Raw genomic sequence first — 23,803 nt, forward strand, 5'->3', positions numbered from 1 at the left:
CGCATGCGCTGTGTGGTGTATTGTGCTGCTGCAAACCCTGATGCCTGCCCTGTAGGGTCAGTTTGGTGCACCTCTCCATGTCCCTCCTGTCCTCTGTTATTCAAGTCCATGTCCCTACCCCAATTCCTCCTGCCTACCATGATTCAATGTACCATACTTGCAAACATTTTGAACTTGGTAAGAGGGAGATTTTGAAAAAAAAACTGGGGTGTTGATTTTCCCCTTTGAGTTACATTGAAAAAGAGGAGATTGTAGACAGGAGACAGATCAAATAAAGCCCATTTGAGCTTAAAAACATTGGACGTTTCCTGGCTGAAACGGGTCTGTTGGCATGTATGGTTGTACTACCACTGCCTCTTCCTTCTGCCCACAATGGTCTATTATATTGCCACAGCCTCTCTTGCCAGTCCTGTATTGTTGGTTTGTTGCCCTTGCCCCCCTTTCCACTGCCCTCCATAGTCTGTTGTGCTGCCACTGCTCTTCCTGCCTGCCCAGTGTGGTCAAATTATTGCCTCTGCACTCTCCTACCTGCCTTCAATTTTCAGAGTCCGTGCCCCTGGCCTCTGCCTCTCAACAGTATCCCAATGAACAACTAGATTGCTAACATTCTATATTTATTACAAAAGTGTGGAACGCCTGACGTCATCTTGATGTAATCAAAACTGTAATACCTAGAGTATTTCCTTTAGAAATTACATATATGAGAGGGTCTTATTTGCATCAAAATTATGGTTAGTGCTCTAAAAAACTAAAATGAGGACTTATTTTCTGAGTTTTCAAATAGCGACAAAGAACTTTTTAATTATTTGTAATCTGTATGTTATGTTATCCAGTTGACCACTTGATTAAATGTTGCACCTTGGCGAGAGGATGTGGTGTTACTTCCAGAGCTGCAGACTTTGCAACTGGGGAACCAGGTTGGAGTTTCTGCTTCAGCTCAACATTCTGTGATTGTGGTCAAATCACTTAATCTCCCCATGTCTACAACCAAATTGAATTTGATCTTGTGTGATGTAACCAATGCTCATGTAAAGCATTCCAATACCTGACAAGTCTGCTCTATATAAAACTGCAAATACACAAAAAATAAGTGTTTTGCACACTTCTGTCATTGGGCTACATGTGGGCTACATCTGGGTGATATTTGTGCTGTATTTAGGCTCTTTTGTGTCTGGTCGCCATCTTGGGAGATTTATTTGTTATGAAGTTTCCTAATTTCCTCATTTACTGCAGTCTCCTCAGTAGGAAATGCTTTCAGTTTTTTCTTTGATTCCATCAAGAAGGTATTCAGATATGTCACACATTTGCCATGAATTCTGAATGTTAGCACTCTAGTTGCTCATTAGATCACTGTAGTAAAGCTACTGCTCACCACGGAAGTCTGCTGCTGGTATTAAAAGTGCATGTTTCAGTCTGCAGGTCAGAATTTTTTTATGACATAGAAGAGGATTTGAGAAGTCAAAATGTGCCCTAATTTTTCTTTCTGCAGCAATAATCATAATTTCTATGGCAAAATGAATCCCCTCATTGTGTTCCTTTATAAATTAAATGTTTTAAGTGTTCCCACTTTATTACATTCAAGATGGCTTCAGGTGTGCCATACTTTTGTCATAAGTAAGACTGTTAGCGCTCTAGTTGTTCGTTAGAACACTCTAGGACATTCTGTCATTGGGCTATACTTGGGCTACATCTGGGTGATATTTGGGCTACATTTGGGCTCTTTTGTCTCTGGTGGCCATTTTGGGAGACTTATTTGTTATGATGTTTCCTAATTTCCTCATTTACTACAGTCTCCTCAGTAGGAAATACTTTCAGTTTTTTACTTTGATTCCATCAAGAAGGCATTCAGATGTGTCACAGATTTGCCATAAATTCAGAATGTTAGCACTCTAGTTGCTTATTAGATCACTGTAGTAAAACTACTGCTCACCAGGGAAGTCTGCTTCTGGTATTGAAAGTGCATGTTTCAGTCTGCATGTCAGAATTTTTTAATGAAATAGAAGAGGATTTGAGAAGTTACTCAAAATGTGCCCTAATTTTTCTTTCTACAGCACTAATCATACTTTCTATGGCAAAATGAACCCCCTCATTTTGTTCCTTTTTAAATTAAATGTTTTAAGAATTACCACTTTATTCCAACCAAGATGGCTTCAGGTGTGCCATACGTTTGTCATAAGTAGGACTGTTAGCGCTCTAGTTGTTCTTTAGAACACTCTGGGAAGCTGCAGTAGAACACAAAGGAATCAACTGACAGTCTCTGCCCTTGTTGGATGTACATGTTTTACTGAGAATGTCAGACTTCATTCTCACATGACTGAGAAAGATAATGTGAATTTACAGAAAATATGCTCTCAGTTAGCTTATAGATCACCTTCCAAACCTCTGTGGGAAAAGCATGAGAAAATAGTTTTCTCTCAAACATGATTCATGATATCACAGCAGAAGGCTTTTTCACATGGTAAAATCACCTTAGAACACACCACAATTCCTAAAATGAGTATGGTACCATCAACAAATGATTTATAATGTAACTAAAGTCTTAAAACCTTCTATTAACTTCAATGCTTTTTAATGAGGTGCTATCATGTATATTGGTCCCAAGATGGCTGCCAACACTTCTTGGATGAAGTCCTGACAGCCAATCAGATCTCACGATGAGATGTGTGGTTAGGCTCCGCCCAGATATATATGTGATTTTACTTTTGATTTTCTCAGGAACTACTGAACAGATTTACACCATTTAAGAAAAAGGCATATGCCTGACCCGAGGACTACCTCTTTGCCAAATTTCAAGTAATTCTGTTCATCCGTTCGGGCTGTACCTTCGACTAAAGGTCCTGAGGGAAAATGCATGGGGAAAACGCGTTTTGGGACCCCCCTTTTTTCTCAGCCCCCGCTTGACGAATCACCCCGAGACTTTCAGGGTAGGAGCTGAGCGGAGCGCCCCATTAGTTTTGAAAATTTCACGAAGATAAGTCAACCGGCGCCAAAGTTATTCAAGATAGAATTTTCAGATTTCCTATGGGAACTCGGTCCCCTCCTGTCCTCTGTTATCCGAGTCCATGTCCCTTGAATCCTAAGGGTCCCTAGGGTCAAACTAGCCCACTAGGTACCTCCAGTAAGCGCCACAGAGCTGCGTTGAATAGAGGTGTAAAAAGGGGCGTGGCCTCGGAACACCTGTCTGCAACGCAGCTCCCTGGCGCACACTGGAGATACCAGTTGGGCTAGTTGGCCCTCAGGGACCCTCAGTATTGAAGGGGAATTAATTCCCCAACTTACAACTGGCAAGGGGGCGCGTTTGCAGAGTGCTGCAAGGAGGGGGCGTGGCCTCCAGCGTGATGCCGGTCTTTTATTTATTTTATTTTTTTAAGAGGGAGGGCTGTGTGGCCCCCCTTCGTTTTCTAATGTACTGGCCCTGGGGACCCCATCCCCCAGGGCCTGCACCCTAATTTTTTTTGTTGAAAAAAAAATATTTGGCCCTCCCAAGGCCTTAATCGGCCCCGGGGACCCCAACCCCCGGGTCATGGCCTTTTTTTTATTTAAATTCTTTAGGAGGGGGCTGCGTTGCCCCCCTCCTCAGGCCACTTATGGCTCCGTGGACCCCATCCCCCGGGGCCGGCCTTTGTTTTTTATTATTTTTAAAATATATATATTTATAGAAAAACCTAGGACATGCTGGACAAACCGTGTGTACCTATCACCATGACGATTTGCGTGATATTCATTAAAAGGCGACTATGCATAGAATGAATCCACATGGAATGTATTTACACCGCTAGTGAAGCTCTGACGTGTCTGACGCCCTACCGTGCCTAATCCCGGCGCCCCCGCCGGTGGGTACTCTCCAAGTAGACACCCTTGTCGTTTATTTATACAAACATGGGTAGCTATTGATGGGCACATTTAATATACACGCACACTAAGCCATTCAAAGGGGATTCGACAAAAATTCGACCAAACTATGCAAGAAACCCACCTCACGGTTAATAAAAAACACATCCACCGGCGGATGTGTAATACTTTTTATTTTACTCTCTGGAAAGGAGACGAACCTCACTTGAGAGTCACAGCGTGCTCCTGGCTGAGCCCAATGCTGTGTTACACCGACCAGTGCCCGCCGATTGCCTCACACCTCTGTGTTGTATTCCACCAGCTAGTGCATATGCTATGACACTCTCTAGCCCATGTGCACTGTAACACCACCCCGTGAATATGTCATGCCACACTTGCCTTCGCACGGGTTATATTGCCCCATCTAACGTGCCTTCCTCGATGTGTATGTTATAACGCACAGCGCTATACCATATATATTACAATCTGGGATCCATATCTTTGTCACAGTGCATATGCAACATTACTCTCCCCAGCACATATTTTATATTACAACTTTAGAGACTAGTTATGTTACACAACACTGCCCTGTGCATATTACACTCCAAGGCGCATATCGCATAGCACGCGCTAGTGCCTGTGCTATCTCGCGCTCTCCAATGAATCTGTCATTGCGCACAATGTATTGCATATTATATTTCACGCACCGGTTCATCTTATATCACACTTTTTGGTGCATAGTTTATACCATATACTACATCTAGTTTTCATTTTCAATCGTGCTCTCAGGACTATGTTCTATATAACACTGCGTCCACCTACCCTTTTCATGGGCATTACATTTTGCGAAGGGGGTGGAGGGTCAGGGGGTGGAGGGTCAGGGGGTGTTTCTGCCAAGTGAGCCTGGAGTCACAGTCACAAACGTCCTCTTCTTCCTGCATAAAAGTGAGATTATGCTGCATACTTGTTCATATTTTAAGTAGTTCTCACAGACACACATTTTAAAAACAATAAAGTTCCTAATACCCACCTTCTCTGAACAGTTAGCTTGCTGCCCCATCCACCTCCTCCCTATCCTCTGTTGTCTGAATCCATGGACTAGCCTCCTCCCTCCTGCCATGCATGGTCTGATGTGCTGCCACTGCCCTCCATTTAGCATGATGTACCAGTCCACTCCTCCTGCCCTCCATTTCCCAATTCTATGGAAGCATCATTGACCTCCTGCTTAGCCTCTGTGCTTAGCTTGCTGCCCCTATTCTCCTTCCCCCTGTCCTCCGATGTCTTTGTGCATGCCCCTGCTCCATCCTTTTTGCCCACTATGTCCCATGGACCTGCCACTCCTACCTACTCTGAGTGTTCTGTTGAGCTGCCACTCCCCTCCCACCTGCATAGCATTGTCAGATGACTGTAACCTGTCCCTGCCACCTCCACCCTGCCTGTCCACATGCCATGCCCCATCCCCTTCCTCCTGTCCTCCATGGTCCATTTTACTGCCACACCCTTCTGCCCTCCCTGATCTGTTGTGCTGCAACTGCTCCTCCTGCCTGCCCCGCGCGGTCTGTTGTGAGGCCCCTTCCCCTGAACTCTCTTGTCTGTGCCCAGGTCCTGACCCTCCCTTCTATCCTCCATGGTCCTTTGTGCATGCCCCTGCACCCTCCTTCTTGCCTATCATAGCCATTGTGCTGCCACTAACCCTCCCGCTTGCCATGCATGGTCTTCTGTGCTGCCATGGCCCCTCCCACCTTCCCTGTGTGGTCAGCTAGCTGCCCCTGACCCCCTCCCACCTTCCCTCCATGGTCTGTGTGTATGCCACCATAGTCTCATTGTTGCTCTCCATGGTGTGTCTTGTTTCTAGTGCCCATCCTGCCTGACCTCCATGGTCATCTTGCTGCTCCTGCCCTGCCACCTTGCCCCCAGCCCTCTGTTTCCATGTGCAGACCCCCTATTCCCTCCCTCCTGGCTTGTCTGTTCCATTGTAATGCCCCTGATCCGTCCCTCCTGCCCTTTATGGTCTGTTATGCTGCAGCTTTCTCTCCTGTCTGTCCATTATGGTCAGCTAGCTACCATTGCCTCTTTCCCATCTGTTCTCTGTTGTCCATGTGCATGGTCCTGTCCCCTCCCTATTGCTTTCTATGGATTGTATTGCTGCACTCCCGTCCCGCATGCACCGTGTGGTGTATTGTGCTGCTGCAAACCCTGATGCCTGCCCTGTAGGGTCAGTTTGGTGCAACTCTCCATGTCCCTCCTGTCCTCTGTTATCCGAGTCCATGTCCCTACCCCAATTCCTCCTGCCTACCATGATTCAATGTACCATACTTGCGAACATTTTGAACTTGGTAAGAGGGAGATTTTGAAAAAAAACTGGGGTGTTGATTTTCCCCTTTGAGTTACATTGAAAAAGAGGAGATTGTAAACAGGAGACAGATCAAATAAAGCCCATTTGAGCTTAAAAACATTGGAAGTTTCCTGGCTGAAACGGGTCTGTTGGCATGTGTGGTTTTACTACCACTGCCTCTTCCTTCTGCCCACAATGGTCTATTATATTGCAACAGCCTCTCTTGCCAGTCCTGTATTGTTGGTTTGTTGCCCCTGCCCCCCTTTCCACTGCCCTCCATAGTCTGTTGTGCTGCCACTGCCCTTCCTGCCTGCCCAGTGTGGTCAAATTGTTGCCTCTGCACTCTCCTACCTGCCTTCAATTTTCAGAGTCCGTGCCCCTGGCCTCTGCCTCTCAACAGTATCCCAATGAACAACTAGATTGCTAACATTCTATATTTATTACAAAAGTGTGGAACGCCTGACGTCATCTTGATGTAATCAAAACTGTAATATCTAGAGTATTTCCTTTAGAAATTACATATATGAGAGGGTCTTATTTGCATCAAAATTATGGTTAGTGCTCTTAAAAACTAAAATGAGGACATATTTTCTGAGTTTTCAAATAGCGACAAAGAACTTTTTAATTATTTGTAATCTTTATGTTTTTTTATCCAGTTGACCACTTGATTAAATGTTGCACCTTGGCGAGAGGATGTGGTGTTACTTCCAGAGCTGCAGACTTTGCAACTGGGGAACCAGGTTGGAGTTTCTGCTTCAGCTCAACATTCTGTGATTGTGGTCAAATCACTTAATCTCCCCATGTCTACAACCAAAATGAATTTGATCTTGTGTGATGTAACCAATGCTCATGTAAAGCATTCCAATACCTGACAAGTCTGCACTATATAAAACTGCAAATACACACAAAAAAAGTGTTTTGCACACTTCTGTCATTGGGCTACATGTGGGCTACATCTGTGCTGCATTTAGGCTCTTTTGTGTCTGGTGGCTATCTTGGGAGATTTATTTGTTATGAAGTTTCCTAATTTCCTAATTGACTGCAGTCTCCTCAGTAGGAAATGCTTTCAGTTTTTTACTTTGATTCCATCAAGAAGGTATTCAGATATGTCACACATTTGCCATAAATTCTGAATGTTAGCACTCTAGTTGCTCATTAGATCACTGAAGTAAAGCTACTGCTCACCACGGAAGTCTGTTGCTGGTATTAAAAGTGCATGTTTCAGTCTGCATATCAGAATTTTTTAACCCCTTCGATGCTGCGCAGATTCCGCCGCTGTGCTGACGGAATCTTGCGCGGGCGTGGTCATGACGGAATGGTTCCGTCATGAGCACAGCTCAACCGTGGGTCATGACGGAACCATTCCGTCATGAGCACCGAAGGGGTTAATGAAATAGAAGAGGATTTGAGAAGTCACTCAAAATGTGCCCTAATTTTTCTTTCTTCAGCACTAATCATTATTTCTATGGCAAAATGAACCCCCTCATTGTGTTCCTTTTTAAATTAAATGTTTTAAGTGTTACCAGTTTATTCCAATCAAGATGGCTTCAGGTGTGCCATACTTTTGTCATAAGTAAGACAGTAAGCGCTCTAGTTGTTCGTTAGAACACTCTGGGACATTCTGTCATTAGGCTATATTTGGGCTACATCTGGGTGATATTTGGGCTACATTTGGGCTCTTTTGTCTCTGGTGGCCATCTTGGGAGATTTATTTGTTATTAAGTTTCCTAATTTCCTCATTTATGGCAGTCTCCTCAGTAGGAAATTCTTTCAGTTTTTTACTTGGTTCCATCAAGAAGGCATTCAGATGTGTCACGCATTTGCCATAAATTCTGAATGTTAGCACTCCAGTTGCTCATTAGATCACTGTAGTAAAGCTACTGCTCACCAGGGAAGTCTGCTGCTGGTATTCAAAGTGCATGTTTTAGTCTGCATGTCAGAATTTTTTTATGAAATAGAAGAGGGTTTGAGAAGTCAATTCAATTCAATTCAATATCAACTTTATTCGGTAGTTTTTGAAAAAACACCATAAAAGTTCAAATAGTATAAAAGCACAGTTACAATTGTATAAAAGAAGAAGTTAAAAAGATTATTAAAATGTACATTTTTGGGCACCGCCAGCGATACATGGAAGTGCATCACAATTTCATTAGGGCAAATTTTTCCAACATGTGCAAAGACGTACAGTTTTTCTGTTATCTCGGTCCCTTCGTTAATATGTATAAGCGATGTTGTTCGAAGTTATAAATTTGTGCGGTGGCGTATACAAAATTTAAGGTAAGATACAATCGCTTTCGCATAGTTTTCATTTTCCAGAAATTGTAGTGCCAAATACGCTGGGCGACATTGACGGAAACCCCAGAACTTCAAGATGGGGAGTATCCAGCGCTTCCGGGGCTCGCTATAGAATTTGCAGAATAACATTGTGTGTATCGTTGATTGTGGCGATACCAAATCACAAGGGCACGTAGAGATGGTAGAAGTCCTGACATTTTGCTCAGGAAATAGAACTAGTAGATGGAACAAATCAAGTCTAAAGCGGGTAAGCAGCATTCTTTCAAACTGTGTTATTTTAAAATTTAGATAAGGTTCAGCAGAAAACGCAGTCTGGACTAGCAGGGAATGTTGGACTGATGGCTTGTGGACCTCGGATAATAAACGTAGCTGACGAAAATGAGTTAAACACTCCCTTTTTAAGGTCTTTTTAGGGATTTCCTCTATCAGCGATGGATGGTCAAAGTATTTCCTATATCCAAGATCTGTCAATAACGCTTTGACGTACGACAGCCATTTGATTTTCTTAGCGTGGTCTAGCGTTAAAATATCTTGTATAATTGTCCTTGTCAAGTGGCATTGCTCGGTAACCCATATTCTGCGCCACAGCATTATTGGTTGTAGTTTTATAATGTCAGTGATGTAATCAATGCCCAGCTCAGAGTGGCAGGCATAGGTGGAGCAGGTTTTGGGCACCGCCAGCAAATATCTAAGGAAAGAGTTCTCTATTGTTTGTATTGAGTCCACGTTTTTAAAACCCCAAATCCCCGCCCCATATGTTGCAGTGCTTACACATTTTGCGTTATATATTTGGACTAGTTCTTTAATTTGTCTCTGCCCCAATCTCTGCGAGAAGGTTTTTAGTGATGATGTCTCTCGGAGGAAAATCAATTTTCTTGTATTAATGGCTGGAGTCCATTTGAATTTTTCGTCAATGACAATCCCTAAATAGGGATAGGTTTTAGTCCTATCCAGGTGTTCGCCCTGCGCCGTTAACTTCCTATGTTTTGCGTTTCTTTGCTCCCCTGAGTGCATTGTGTACGTTTTTTTTGCGTTTAGTTTCAGGTTTAAACTTGCCATAAAATCACAATATCTGTTCAGGGCCATTTGTAATTCGTTTGATGTTCTTGCTAGGATAACAGCATCGTCGGCATATAAAAGTGCTGGTATCTGCCGACGAACTGTTGCCGGGAGGTCCTTACTGCCTTGTAGCATAGCAGCCTCTAGGCCATTCGTGTATAGGGTGAATAAGAAGGGGGCCAATACGCACCCCTGCCTGACCCCCTTTTCCACTCTGAAGAAGTTAGTGAGCTCGCCCTTTGTCCCAAATCTTACCCTGCCAGTGGTGCCTGTATATAGTTCGCGTAAGAAATCCACAATTGGCGTAGGAACGCCCATTTTCAAGATTGTATTCCACAGCATTGAGTGTGACACGCAGTCAAATGCTGCGGAAAGATCGACATAGGCCATGTGGAATGAGGACCCTTTGGCGTCCAGGTATTTGCTCGCCAGTAGGGACAGATTTAGAGCCTGGTCAGTTGTTCCTAGTCCCTCCCGAAAGCCATATTGTAGATCAGAAATAATTTTGTGTTCTAGGGCCCACTCCTGGAGGCGGTCAAGTAATATTCGTCCTGCCATTTTGCCTAGGGAGTCCAGGAGGGAGATCGGCCTATAGCATGTTGGACTATTTCGATCTCCTTTCTTGAAGATAGGTACCAAGGTTGATGTTTTCCAGGATTCCAGGATACCTACTTCAGTGGTGGCGTTCAAGACGTTAGTTAGTAGCGGGGTCCAAAGATCTGGAAGGTGTTTAAAAACGTCAACCGGAACGCCGTCCGGGCCTGGTGCTTTGGCTGCTTTTGAAGATTTTAAAGCTTTTTGGACCTCTTCATGGGAGAAGTGAAGATTTAACGGATACACAACTTGTGGCAGAGGTTCAGGCTGATCTGTGTCTTCGGTCGGGTCTATGGCAAAGACTTTAGTAAAATGGTTCACCCATTCGTGTTGGCTTATAGATACATCAATTAATGGAAGGTTGGATTTCTCTGTTAGGAGTGGGGAACGAACTATCTGCCAGAACAAAGCACTATCGTTAAGTTCCGAGCTTTGGATCAGTTTTGACCATAGTTCAGCTTTTACTTCCTTTTTCCTGTTTTTTAGGGCGGCTGTATACTCTTTTCTAAGCCTGATGATTTCGACTCTGTCCTTATGTTTACTGTTCAGAGCTTCCTTTAGGCGTGTAGATGCTTTAGTACATGCTGTATCAAACCACCCTTTCTTCAGTTGGGGCCTTTGTTTGTGCTTTTTAATCAATTCTTTTTGTATGGTTGTTGTAATTGATAGAAATCTTACTATAATTTCACTAGGGTGGGTGGTGGAATCCAAGCAGTTAATAATATCCGTTTGGTTATTTGTGACAATTTTTTTTGTTGTGGCTTCTTTATCAATATTACCCCACTTCAATGTAAAGCCATTCAAAGAGCCTAGCTCTAGATCGCTTTGATTTAGAGCGGTCAGAATGTCATGTGGCTTATTCTTTGTTCTTTCAGCGAGGACCATGATAATGGGGAAATGGTCACTTAAGGGGTTGTTAAAAACCTTAAAATCTTCTACGATGGATCCTATGGGTGATGAGATCAGTATAAAATCAATTATACTTGTTAAACCTCTTCCGTTGAATGTGGGCTGAAATTGAACAGGTGGATTCTTTGTTTCATTAGCAAAGTTTAGTTCTAGTTCAGCCATAAGTTCATTCATTTTTTCCCCCCCATTAGAGTGTGTAAAATGCGTGAGGATTGTATCGGACTCATCACTAATACCACATTTATTATTGTCACTATTACTGCATAGATGTAGGTTGAAATCTCCGCCCCAAATTGTTGTGCATGCCTTTTTAATGTGAATAGTTCGTTGCTTTTGTATTATAGCGGAGATCTCTGGGAGTAGCGTGTTCATAGCAGAGTTGGAGAGGTTATTATAAAAGTTTATAATAAGGTAAAGTCTTTGTTTGGTGACCTTAACTGCTATGATCTGAAAATTTGTATCTAATCTTATGGGAATTATCTCATCCACGGAAAGGGTGTTTTTGAAATATATAACTAAGCCTCCGCTATTTCTGCCAGAAGTTGATTTCGTCGCAGGTGACCAAAAAGTTTTAAAGCCTAGTATATGTATAGGTCTTATGGCCCACGTCTCCTGAAGACAGATACAACCGCTCAAATTGATCTGGCTTAGGAAGGCGGGGTCGATTTTCTTTGCGGAGAGACCTGCGATATTCCAGTAGGTAAAATGAAACTGCAAAGTATCTAAGATAGAGTCAACTGGATTGCCTGCTTTAGCCCTCCGTTCGATGATTTCCTGATTAGTTTGGGTCGGTGTTGCAATTGTAACAACTTCATAATTGATTTTTGGGCACTCAGGTTTAATGAGTGGAAGAGGCAAATGCGTAGGCATTATTGCAGAGGTGGGATATGAATTAGATGATGAGGTTGGGTTCGTTATGGATGATTGTGAGAATTCCCCAATATTGTAAGGGTTGAAAAGTCAATCATTAAAATCTAAACCAGAAAAGGCACATTTGCCATAAATTCTGAATGTTAGCACTCTAGTTGCTCATTAGATCACTGTAGTAAAGCTACTGCTCACCACGGAAGTCTGCTGCTGGTATTAAAAGTGCATGTTTCAGTCTGCAGGTCAGAATTTTTTTATGACATAGAAGAGGATTTGAGAAGTCAAAATGTGCCCTAATTTTTCTTTCTGCAGCACCAATCATAACATCTATGGCAAAATGAAGCCCCTCATTTTGTTCCTTTGTAAATTAAATGTTTTAAGTGTTACCACTTTATTCCAATCAAGATGGCTTCAGGTGTGCCATACTTTTGTCATAAGTAAGACTGTTAACGCTCTAGTTGTTCGTTAGAACACTCTGGGACATTCTGTCATTGGGCTATACTTGGGCTACATCTGGGTGATATTTGGGCTACATTTGGGCTCTTTTGTCTCTGGTGGCCATTTTGGGAGACTTATTTGTTATGATGTTTCCTAATTTCCTCGTTTACTACAGTCTCCTCAGTAGGAAATACTTTCAGTTTTTTACTTTGATTCCCTCAAGAAGGCATTCAGATGTGTCACACATTTGCCATAAATTCAGAATGTTAGCGCTCTAGTTGCTTATTAGATCACTGTAGTAAAGCTACTGCTCACCAGGGAAGTCTGCTGCTGGTATTGAAAGTGCATGTTTCAGTCTGCATGTCAGAATTTTTTAATGAAATAGAAAAGGATTTGAGAAGTCACTCAAAATGTGCCCTAATTTTTTTTTCTGCAGCACTAATCATACTTTCTATGGCAAAATGAGCCCCCTCATTTTGTTCCTTTTTAAATTAAATGTTTTAAGAATTACCACTTTATTCCAACCAAGATGGCTTCAGGTGTGCCATACGTTTGTCATAAGTAGGACTGTTAGCGCTCTAGTTGTTCTTTAGAACACTCTGGGAAGCTGCAGTAGAACACAAAGGAATCAACTGACAGTCTCTGCCCTTGTTGGATGTACATGTTTTACTGGGAATGTCAGACTTCATTCTCACATGACTGAGAAAGATAATGTGAATTTACAGAAAATATGCTCTCAGTTAGCTTATAGATCACCTTCCAAACCTCTGTGGGAAAAGCATGAGAAAATAGTTTTCTCTCAAACATGATTCATGATATCACAGCAGAAGGCTTTTTCACATGGTAAAATCACCTTAGAACACACCACAATTCCTAAAATGAGTATGGTACCATCAACAAATGATTTATAATGTAACTAAAGTCTTAAAACCTTCAATTAACTGCAATGCTTTTTAATGAGGTGCTATCATGTATATTGGTCCCAAGATGGCTGCCAACACTTCTTGATGAAGTGCTGACAGCCAATCAGATCTCACGATGAGATGTGTGGTTAGGCTCCGCCCAGATATATATGTGATTTTACTTTTGATTTTTTCAGGAACTACTGAACGGATTTACACCATTTAAGCAAAAGGCACATGCCTGACCTGAGGACTACCTCTTTGCCAAATTTCAAGTAATTCTGTTCAGCCGTTCAGGCTGTACCTTCAACTAAAGGTCCTATGGGAAAATGCATGGGGAAAACGTGTTTTGGGACCCCCCTTTTTTCTCAGCCCCCGCTTGACGAATCACCCCGAGACTTTCAGGGTAGGAGCTGAGCGGAGCGCCCCATTAGTTTTGAAAATTTCGCGAGGATTCGTCAACCGGGGCCAAAGTTATTCATAATAGAATTTTCAGATTTCCTATGGAAACTCGGTCCTAACTATAACTATCTACTGGCGACCGCCAGTAGATAATATATATGCGTTACCTGTTTGTATGTGGCTGAAATACAACTCTGAGAAACGATCCGAGCGTGCTGGTATCTGTTTCAAACTGTATGAGTAGGCGTTGTAACGAATACATATATATATTATCTACTGGCGGTCGCCAGTAGATAGTTATAGTTAGGACCTATTTTCCATAGGAAATCCGCAACATTCTATTCCCAATAAGACTGGCGCCGATTGACGAATCTTCTCGAAATTTTCCAAACTTTTGGCCAGCTCCGCTCCGCTCCTACCCTGAAAGTTTCACGGTGATTCGTCAAGCGGGCGCCATGAAAAAAGGGGGGTCCCAAAACGTGTTTTCCCCATGCAATTTCCCATAGGACCTGTTGTCGCAGCTACAGCCCGAACTGCTGAACGGAATTACATCAAATTTGGCAAAGAGGTAGACCTCAGTTCAGACTCGTGCCTTTTGCTTAAATGGTGTAAATCCGTTCAGTAGTTCCTGAGAAAATTTGAGTTAAAAGTTAGTGATATCTATGGCCGAGGAGGATCCGCGGACCCTCCCCACACCCAGCGCGCACCCTGCCGTGCACGAGCTGAATGCTAATTGGCTGTCAACACTCCAGATCAGGAACTGTTGGCAGCCATCTTGTGCCTCAGTAGAACCGAGGCACAAGAAGCCCCCCCAAAAAATTGCAAAACGCTAAAAGGGGGCAGAGTAGAAACACCCTGACCCCATAGGTCTGCTCAGGGGGTCCCACAAGGACCCCCAAGGCCAACATTTTTTATTTATTTATTTTTTAAATCGCGGGATGTGCGTAGGGTCCGTGCATCCCGCTGAGGAAAAAAAGAACGAAGCGCGGGCTGCCGCTCTTCGTTTCCAATTAGCCCCTGGGGGGGGCCAAGTCCTGGGGGCAATTTTTCATAGTCATGGGTGGCCCAGAGGGACCCCCCAGCCCCGGGGACCACCACCTCCCCGGGGCTTATCTTAATGTATGCGGGGGGCTCATGGCCCCCCCTCAGCCGCAGCCCCGGGGACCGTCACCCCGCGGGGCTTGTTTTTTTTTATTTTTTAAACAAAACCTGTGTGGGGGGCTCGAGCCCCCCACATGCCCCGGGGACCACCACCCCCCGGGGCTTTAACTTAAGTGGGAGGGGGGCCGCGTGGGTACAACTAGCCCACCAGGTACCTCCACTAAGCGCCATGGAGCTGTGTTGCAGAGTGTTGTAAAAAGGGGTGTGGCCTCTGAACACCTCTCTGCAATGCAGCCCCCTGGCGCATACTGGAGGAACCTGGTGGGCTAGTTGGCCCCCAGAGGACCTCAGGATTGAAGAGGAATTAATTCCCCAACTTAAAACGCACCACAGGGCGTGTTTGCACACATATCACCTCAGGCCCCGCCCCCTTCCTTCACCATTGTACAAATATTCCTCTAAAATCAGCCGAACTACGAATTCCGATTTACTCACCTGTTATCAGGAGAGAACCCTGGCCTGCATCTTTTAGCCCAGCACAGACTCTGAAAAGTAATTCTAAGCGTACTTACCAGTAACTTGTATTTCCTTCCATAGGAATCCATTGTGTGGTTTTCAGCAGAAAATGTTCTAAGTGTCCATTTATGAAACGTACAAATATTCGTCTAAAATCAGCCGAACTACGAATTCCGATTTACTCACCTGTAATCAGGAGAGAACCCAGTGCTGCATCTTTTAGCCCAGCACTGACCCTGAAAAGTAATTTTAAGCGTACTTATCAGTAACTTGTATTTCCTTCCATAGGAATCCATTGTGTGGTTTTCACCAGAAAATGTTCTAAGTGTCCATTTATGAAACGTACAAATATTCGTCTAAAATCAGCCGAACTACGAATTCCGATTTACTCACCTGTAATCAGGAGAGAACCCAGTGCTGCATCTTTTAGCCCAGCACTGACCCTGAAAAGTAATTTTAAGCGTACTTACCAGTAACTTGTATTTCCTTCAAAAGGAATCCATTGTGTAGTTTTCACCAGAACATTTTCTGTGTCCATTTTTGAAACGTATAAATATTCCTCTAAATTCAGCCGAACTACGAATTCCGATTTACTCACCTGTAATCAGGAGAGAACCCTGGGCTGCATCTTTTAGCCCAGCACTGACTCTGAAAAGTAATTCTAAGCATACTTACCAGTAACTTATATTTCCTTCCATAGGAATCCATTGTGTGGTTTTCAGCAGAAAAGTTTCTAAGTGTCTATTTTCACAAACTAAAAATATGCCTTAAAAATGGTCTGTAGGACTTAAACACATTCTTTCAACTGTTTACAGGAGGTTGGCCAGTGCTGGATCCAGGATCCACCACTGAGTAAGAAAAAGTAACGATAACACTACTTACCTGCTAAGTGAATTTTCTGCCGTAGGATAACATTGGTGATTCTATGTGAAAACATTTCTAAGTGTCAACTTTTAAAATACAATAATATTCCTTAAAAATAACTACTGTAAACAAAACGCTTTTACTCAACTGTTTACAGGAGATGTCCAAGGACTGAATCTAGGATCCAGTCCTGTGGTTAGAAAAGTAATCCATAAAGTAACTAATTGCATTTAACTAGAAATTCACATTGAGCTCAATGTTGCTTTGTGTTTGAAATTGGGTTGGCCATTGCAACAACTGTAACTACTGTACTTAAAAGTCTGTTGCCTATTTGCCACGTATTTAAACTAAAGTAATTCATTCTGAGAAAGTATATTTTGTATTGTAATGTATAATGTAATTATAATGTAATTAAAAAAAAGTATCTAAAAATAAATAGTTTAAAAAATGTAGTAAATCAGTATCAAAAAAATCAGTATAACAATTAATACATTAAAAATGGTCATTTACAAAACCTTTGAAATTCACTGAAAAAACATAGGTTTCAGGCCTGATATAGTTAGGAATTAGCATTTAAAAAACCTTTGAAATTCACTGAAAACACCATAGGTTTCAGGCCTGATATAGTTAGGAATTAGCATTTAAAAAACCTTTGAAATTCACTGAAAAAACCAAAGGTTTCAGGGGCGTTATAGTTAGGAATTGGCATTTAAAAAACCTTACTAATTCACTGAAAAAAACCATAGGTTTCAGGGGCGTTATAGTTAGCTGGACATTTCCCTCGTACAAAACCCCTAGAAATTCCCCCGTTATAGTTAGTTCAGCTAACTATAACTCGCACCCCCGCAATGCACCGCTGATGACGTCACATATTACATCACTCATAACATGGTCAGTGACATCACTGATGACATCTCAAATGACATCACTGATGACATCACTGATGACGTCATCCAGTGAGTGTGTGTTTCTGTAAATTTTAAATGTTTAATATATATATAGGGAAAAACCTATGGAACAATGAGTGGGTATATAAGTGTGTGAATGGATGATTTAGTAGGTGCGTGACTGACTCTGTAAGTGAGTCATTAAATGCATCTTACTGCAGACTAGTGACTAAACTGTGTGAATGTCCGTATCTGTCTGTCTGTTGGTGTATAAGCGGCTGCATGATTTTGTGAATAACTATATGAGTGTCTCTATGAGTTATTGATTGGTTGTCTGAGTATCTGTATGGGTGCCTGAGTGTTTGTGTGGGTGGGGTGTGTGTGACTCTGTGCATACATGTGTAAGTGGGTTATTCTATGGGTGCATGGTTTTAATAGGGCATCTGTGATGGACTGTATGGTTGGGTGAATGTATGTATGGGTGTGTTAGTGATTGAATGTATATCTCAGTGGTACATGTGTGAGTAACTATATATGTGAAAGGCAGTATATATGTGTGTAAGAGTATATAAGTGGATATATCTGAGAGTGTGTGATTGTGAGAGTGACTGTATGGATGAGTGTGTGCTTGTATCAGTGATTGTATAAGAGCGCAAGAATGTGATACTATTTTTATGAGTAAGTGAACTTGTGTGTGTATAACTGCATAGGTGAGTAAATGGGAGTGTGATTAATTATTTGCATGACTGACTAGGTGTGAGAATACCTCTATGGATGATTGGTGGTGTGTGAGTATCTATGTAGGTGTATAAATGCATATGATAGTCCTGTACTGAGTGACTGTAAGTATGGGTGACTTTTCAGGTGAGCAAGTGGATGTGTGTGTAGATCTAAGAGTCAATGAGTGGGTATGTCGTTATTGGTATTGGAGTATCTATGGTTTTGAGAATGGACGTCTGAAATTTTGATTGAGTATATCAAAGGGTGTGAGAAGATGCACTAATTTATGACATGGATGACTTCATCAGTGATGTCATCAGTGATGTCATTTCTGATGTCATCAGTGATGTCATCAGTGATGTCACTGACCATGTCATGAGTGATGTAATATGTGACGTCATCAGCAGTGCATTGCGGGGGCGCGAGTTATAGTTAGCTTCGGGGGAATTTCTAGGGTTTTGTACGAGGGAAATGTCCAGCTAACTATAACGCCCCTGAAACCTATGGTTTCTTCAGTGAATTTCTAAGGTTTTTTAAATGCCAATTCCTAACTATAACGCCCCTGAAACCTTTGGTTTTTTCAGTGAATATATATATATAAATATATATAAATATATATATATACAGATTCCACTGCAGCTTTGGGCCCCTATTCTGCATACCAGCATCAAGAGGATACCCTTAAAAGGAAACAATGTAACAATAATTTGAAGCAGGTTTAGATGGTTGGGTTTTGGATGACAGAGGGGTAGGTGCACTTTTATTATAAGCAACAAAATACCCCCAACTGTGCACAGCAAGCCACCATTTGGTTCTGTGACCTTGTAAAGAAAGGTAGCCTTCCGCCGGGTTCCTCGATGTAGTCATAGAACTCCACTGTAACATCCAATATTCCTGTAACGTGTGGAAGGCGGTATTTTATGCCATACACCAATTTTTCTCTACATCTGAAGTATTTGCTGGCCAGCTTCTTTAAATAGTATTTTTAAGAACATGAATTCAGGCTTTAGAAGGAAAAAAACATTGAGACAAGGAACATCTATTTCCGAAGTCTTATTAATAAAGTAACCCTGTACATAATTGCTGTATTGCACATATTAACATATTTTACAATCATGCCATGGCACTGGGCTAATAGTAAACATCCACGTATGTTCAACAAATTCCAAACAATTTTGGTGAAAAAATGCACGTCTCATGAAAATAGATTTTTTAGAGTTTCACTGTTTATGTGAGCAAAAATTCAGGGGGGTATATGTGCTTGTATTTTGTTAATTGCCATCAAATCATTAGGAGCCTCCTTTTTGTAGGAGACTCTTAAATCTACGGTTGGTAAGTGACTTACAGTTCTTTCAGGTGAACCCTGAGGAGAACTTGGTGCAGCTGCCTCCAGAACTGGTGTGGTCGATTGAGATGAGAAAGAGTCCTCTCTTTTCATTGTGACTTCAATTCCTCCGTAATGATGCTAAAAAAAGAAATAATAATCAAAATATGAATTTCGGTAACTGTAGGCCTCGGTGCTCTCATTTACACACTGTATACAGAAATGAAGATGATTAAGTATCAAGGGGGTTGTTTTCCACCTGGGGTTCCATGTTACATTATACATAACAACAGAGAAGCACGAGTTGTCGGTGGTGTTAGTTGTCCTTCCAATGCAGAAAATGCTCAAGATCACATTAGACGTGACCCAGAACATCCCTATTTCCCCATCTCTAGAATTACCGATACTGGGGGTTCTACTAATTCTGGGGATGGGGAAAAGATGGATATTGCATATTTTGGGGGAAGAATATGTTGGAATGAATGGGGCATAGCTTCCGGGGGTTTTTGGGGTGTGACACTTCCCAAATAAATGCACGTTTGGCCTGGTATTTGTGTCAGGGGGCCCTGAGGCGCGCCTGCTCTGTCTGTGTCAGTTTTTCGTTAGAGGCAAAGAAAAAAAGACAAAACAGTGACCTTTGCTGGTGGCTGAATTTCAAAATGTGAAACCAGATAATCTGGAATCAATACCGGCTTCCCTGCTTGTCCAAACTGTGTATCCTAGGCATACATTTTAATTCAGAGCCTCCTTTTAGTTGATATCACACTTGAGGTGACTTATAAATATTTGAGTTCAGGATGTGCGCTTTACAAGCCCCTCTTTTGATTGATTTAATAGACTATAGTGTTGCTCTGTCTACAATAAGAATCCAGGCCACCTTTAAGGTTTACATGACCACTTCAGGGTTTACATTAATAGCCTGGGGGCTATTCACAATTGTAGTACATTTTTAGTACTACAATAGCAGAACAAACATACTACAAAATGCTGTTCATAAACTGCACTTCTAAAGCACTACTGTTTTTTGCAGTAGTCCTTTTGAAGTTCAGTTTGTGAACAGAATTTTATAGTATTTTTGCACTGTTATTGTAGTACTACAAAATGTACCACCATATGCAGTTTGGGAATAGTGCCCAGACCCTTACATTCGGTGGAGACATGTAAGCTATACTTTTTGAGTGAATTTACACTCACATTTTTGTGAATAGCCAAAAAATAGTAAACTTACTCAAAAGTGTAAATTACCTCTGTGAATGAGCCCCATATAGTGACTGATTTACAAAAACAATAGTAAATCGGCACCCATAGAAGTACTCCTAGAAAGGGTGCAAATGTACTACTGTTTGTTGATGGATTGCTAGTAGTATGTCTGAAAACCGGAGACTGGATCAGCTTTCCAAGTCTACTACTGTCAATGTAGTAGACTTGGAAAGCTGGACCAGTCTCAGGTTTCCAGGCATACTACTAGTAATCTATCACCCAAAAAGTGATGAGATGAATACTTGTAAATTGTCTAAACAGTGGCATTCACTCAGGTAGCATTCCAACCCATCACTTTTCATCCAGTGTGCCACCCTAGCCAGAGGTCGACCTAATGGAAATCAGTACTGACCCTGTTCCTCATAAAAACAGTCAATCCCAAATCTTGGTCATCTCACCCCTTCATCCTTCCGCCCACGGCTTTTTTAGTTAGGAAATTTGTGATCAACACCACCTGAATCTCACTGACTAAGCTACACCCCTGGAAATCAGTGTTTCCACATCAATTCTCATGTTATTCCCCATGTTTCACACTGAAATTCCAAAATGCTTAAAATCTCTGCGTGAATAATTACAAAGAATCTGGTTACTCTTGTTATGAGGCCTATCAGAATTAATGGATCATTCATAACGAGTGACTATATAGTAAAATTCTGGAAAATACTCATGGGCACGACATCAAATCCTACATTACATAACATTTTGGCAAAAATACAATATTTTAACTAGTCACTAATTGCAATAGAATTTCTGGCCTTTTATTGGAATTTGGGTACATCCTGAGTGTTTTAGTTAGGACTGTTGACAGATCATCATGACGACCTTTGTCATTGTCAAACACTATTAACAATTTTTAAAGCATTTTGCAGTTTTAAATACAATTCATTTAACCAAAAAGGAGGCACTTGTGCAAATAGCAGGCCCAATAAATCCCAAATGCACGGGGTTCAGTATTTGCTGGGTGCATAACTGGAGCTCCATTGCTATTTACACCCCTCAGAATAGGGTATAACATACTAATGCATGTTACCCTCCCGTCCGGGATGGGCATGCATCACTTGTGCACTGTTTGACTGGACATTTACCCAACGGTTTTATAGAGCAAAAAATTAATCAGACAAAAACTCTGGTGTGCTAAGTAGGCATTCATGTTGTAATGTCGCTAGTCACTGCTGTAACATATACAATCTTTGCCCCAGTTGCCCCAGTGATGGATTCCATTAAGCTCCTAGCAGCTATATTTGCTTTTCTAAATTCAGGGACATTGATGTCATTTTAATTCTGATTTACATCTCTTTGTAGAAAAGAGGCACTTTTATCTTCATGCCACAATGATCTACAAGGGTTGTGCACCTCTTAAGCGAGAGAGAAGTGTATATTGTTGGGGTGATCTCTGTAAGGTATGATATTAGTTAATTAGGGACTTTAACGGAGGATAAATAGATTTTTTAATACCCAGGGACTTGCTCAATTGCAAAACAAGTCCCAAAAAAGCAGTGTACACAAATGTAATGAAGATAAAACATGCTAAAACCTCTGAGCTTAAAACCAGATTAAGAGAGGGCCTTATCAGTAGTAGTGCACGAGTCGTGGAGTCCGGTGATGCATTACTTGGTTCTAACTTATAATTATACATTTCCAAATATAAGTTAATTGGATAGCTTAATACTTATGGATCATTAACAAATTAACACAATTCTATTAGAATATTACTAAAATGCATTTCACTCCTTAATAATTACTTACAATTTTTTAAAATAGTCAATCTAACGTCTAATACAGACAAATTAAAAATACATTTAAATTCCCTATCTTTAACACATAGGACCTTATTACGATGTCGGCAGACATAACATTGCGGACTCAGGAGCGACCGACCGACCTCTGGTTGGCGGTCCCTTCACCGCAATTACAATGTGACCGCACATGGTGCGGTCGCATACTCCCATTTCTATAGGGGAGCTTGAGCTGCGGCCGTAAACCGGCCAAAGCACAAGCTCCCATAGGGAAATGGGAGTTTCTGTTACTCCCTGCACCATGTGGCAGGCACCTCACAGTGCCTGCCACAGAGTGCAGAGACCTCGGCCCCCAACCGGAGGCCACAGAGACAAGGGGGCCCTGCTAATTACCCCCAAAATCGCTTTCTGACAAGCTTTCCATGTCAGAAAGACCGACATGGAAAGCCTGTCAGAAACCAACATGATACCCGTACTGCAGAAATGCCATCCTTAGGAATTACAGTGAGGCCTCTGACTGGCCAAAGAGCTCATTGAGCCCGTTGGAATACAGCTGGAATGTACGGCCAGATTCACTATCGACCACCAGCATTGTAATGCGGCTGTCGGAAGTGAAACTTATGATGTGACTGAGAAAGCCTGAGGCTTTCCCAGTCACATCGTAATAAGGCCCATAATCTATAACCTCTAATAATGGGAATTCTACAAAGCTCTGTCTCTCCACATCCGACTTAGAGCAATTTCTTAATAGATAATATAATTCACATGGGCTCTTAAAATTTGAACAATAGCAACTGCATAAATTCTTCACAGTGAAGCATTTTTATTCTAAATATTTCAATGCATGGTTTTCAAGAAACATTCAAAATATCTTCAGAACCGTAAAACCCAGTTGCTCCTAGAAGTAGCCTTAGACGGATCACTGACAGAATATCGAAGAGCAGAATATTGATGAAAAAATATAGAATGACAGTATATCGACTTCCTATCTACAAACAGGTAAGTACAAAAATATCGAATCCTAAATATCGTTGTCAATAATATAGTTTGAAAAAATATCAACTTTTTTAAATGTCTTAAAAGTAATATATAATTAATTAAATAATCAATATAATAAAGTAAAACATACTTAAAAATAATTAAAAAACGTTAAAATTAATAAATATTAGATATAATGCAAAAAAAGAAACATGCATTTTTATTTTTATTATATATTAACGTATTAATATTCAAAATAATTAAAAAATGTAATTATAAAATGTTCAAAACATAAATTAAAATATAATTATATATATATATAAATATCAAATTAAATTATATATAATAAGTTAAAACATTAAAATAAATAATTTTTAAAAAAATATTATTTTACACTACATTAAATATAACATTACTGGAAACGTTGCATAGCGTAGGGGATAAAATAACTATTTCCACTCCAACGAGTGGTACAGTAGGGAAAGTGTTGGATAGCGGGAGGGTAAAAATTACTATTCCCACTCAAGTGAGTGCAACAGTAGGGAAAGTGCTGGATAGTGGGTGGGTAAAAATTACTATTCCCACTCCAGTGAGTGCAACAGTAAGGAAAGTGTTGGATAGTGAGTGGGAATAATGTACTATTCCCACTCCACCAAGTGTAACAGTAGGGAAAGTGTTGGATAACGGGAGAGTAAAAATTACTATTCCCACTCCACCAAGTGAAACAGTAGGGAATGTGTTGGATAGCGGGTGGATAAAAATTACTATTCCCACTCCAGTGAGTG

At 41.4% G+C, this 23,803-nt stretch overlaps 1 protein-coding gene across 4 annotated transcripts in view; it reads right to left on the reverse strand.

Moving 5' to 3' along the window:
• Window positions 1-23,803, reverse strand: part of GYG2 (glycogenin 2) — a 349,183-nt gene that overhangs the window by 63,766 nt on the left and 261,614 nt on the right. For all 4 annotated transcript variants that reach the window (XM_085622236.1, XM_085622235.1, XM_085622234.1 and 1 more), the window contains exon 8: window positions 19,066-19,185. In XM_085622236.1, coding sequence (XP_085478362.1) covers window positions 19,066-19,185 — 120 coding nt within the window. The remainder of the gene's footprint in view (window positions 1-19,065; window positions 19,186-23,803) is intronic.

Source organism: Triturus cristatus, chromosome 8, assembly GCF_964204655.1.
Source record: "Triturus cristatus chromosome 8, aTriCri1.1, whole genome shotgun sequence".
In the NCBI taxonomy this organism is placed as follows: Eukaryota; Metazoa; Chordata; class Amphibia; order Caudata; family Salamandridae; genus Triturus; species Triturus cristatus.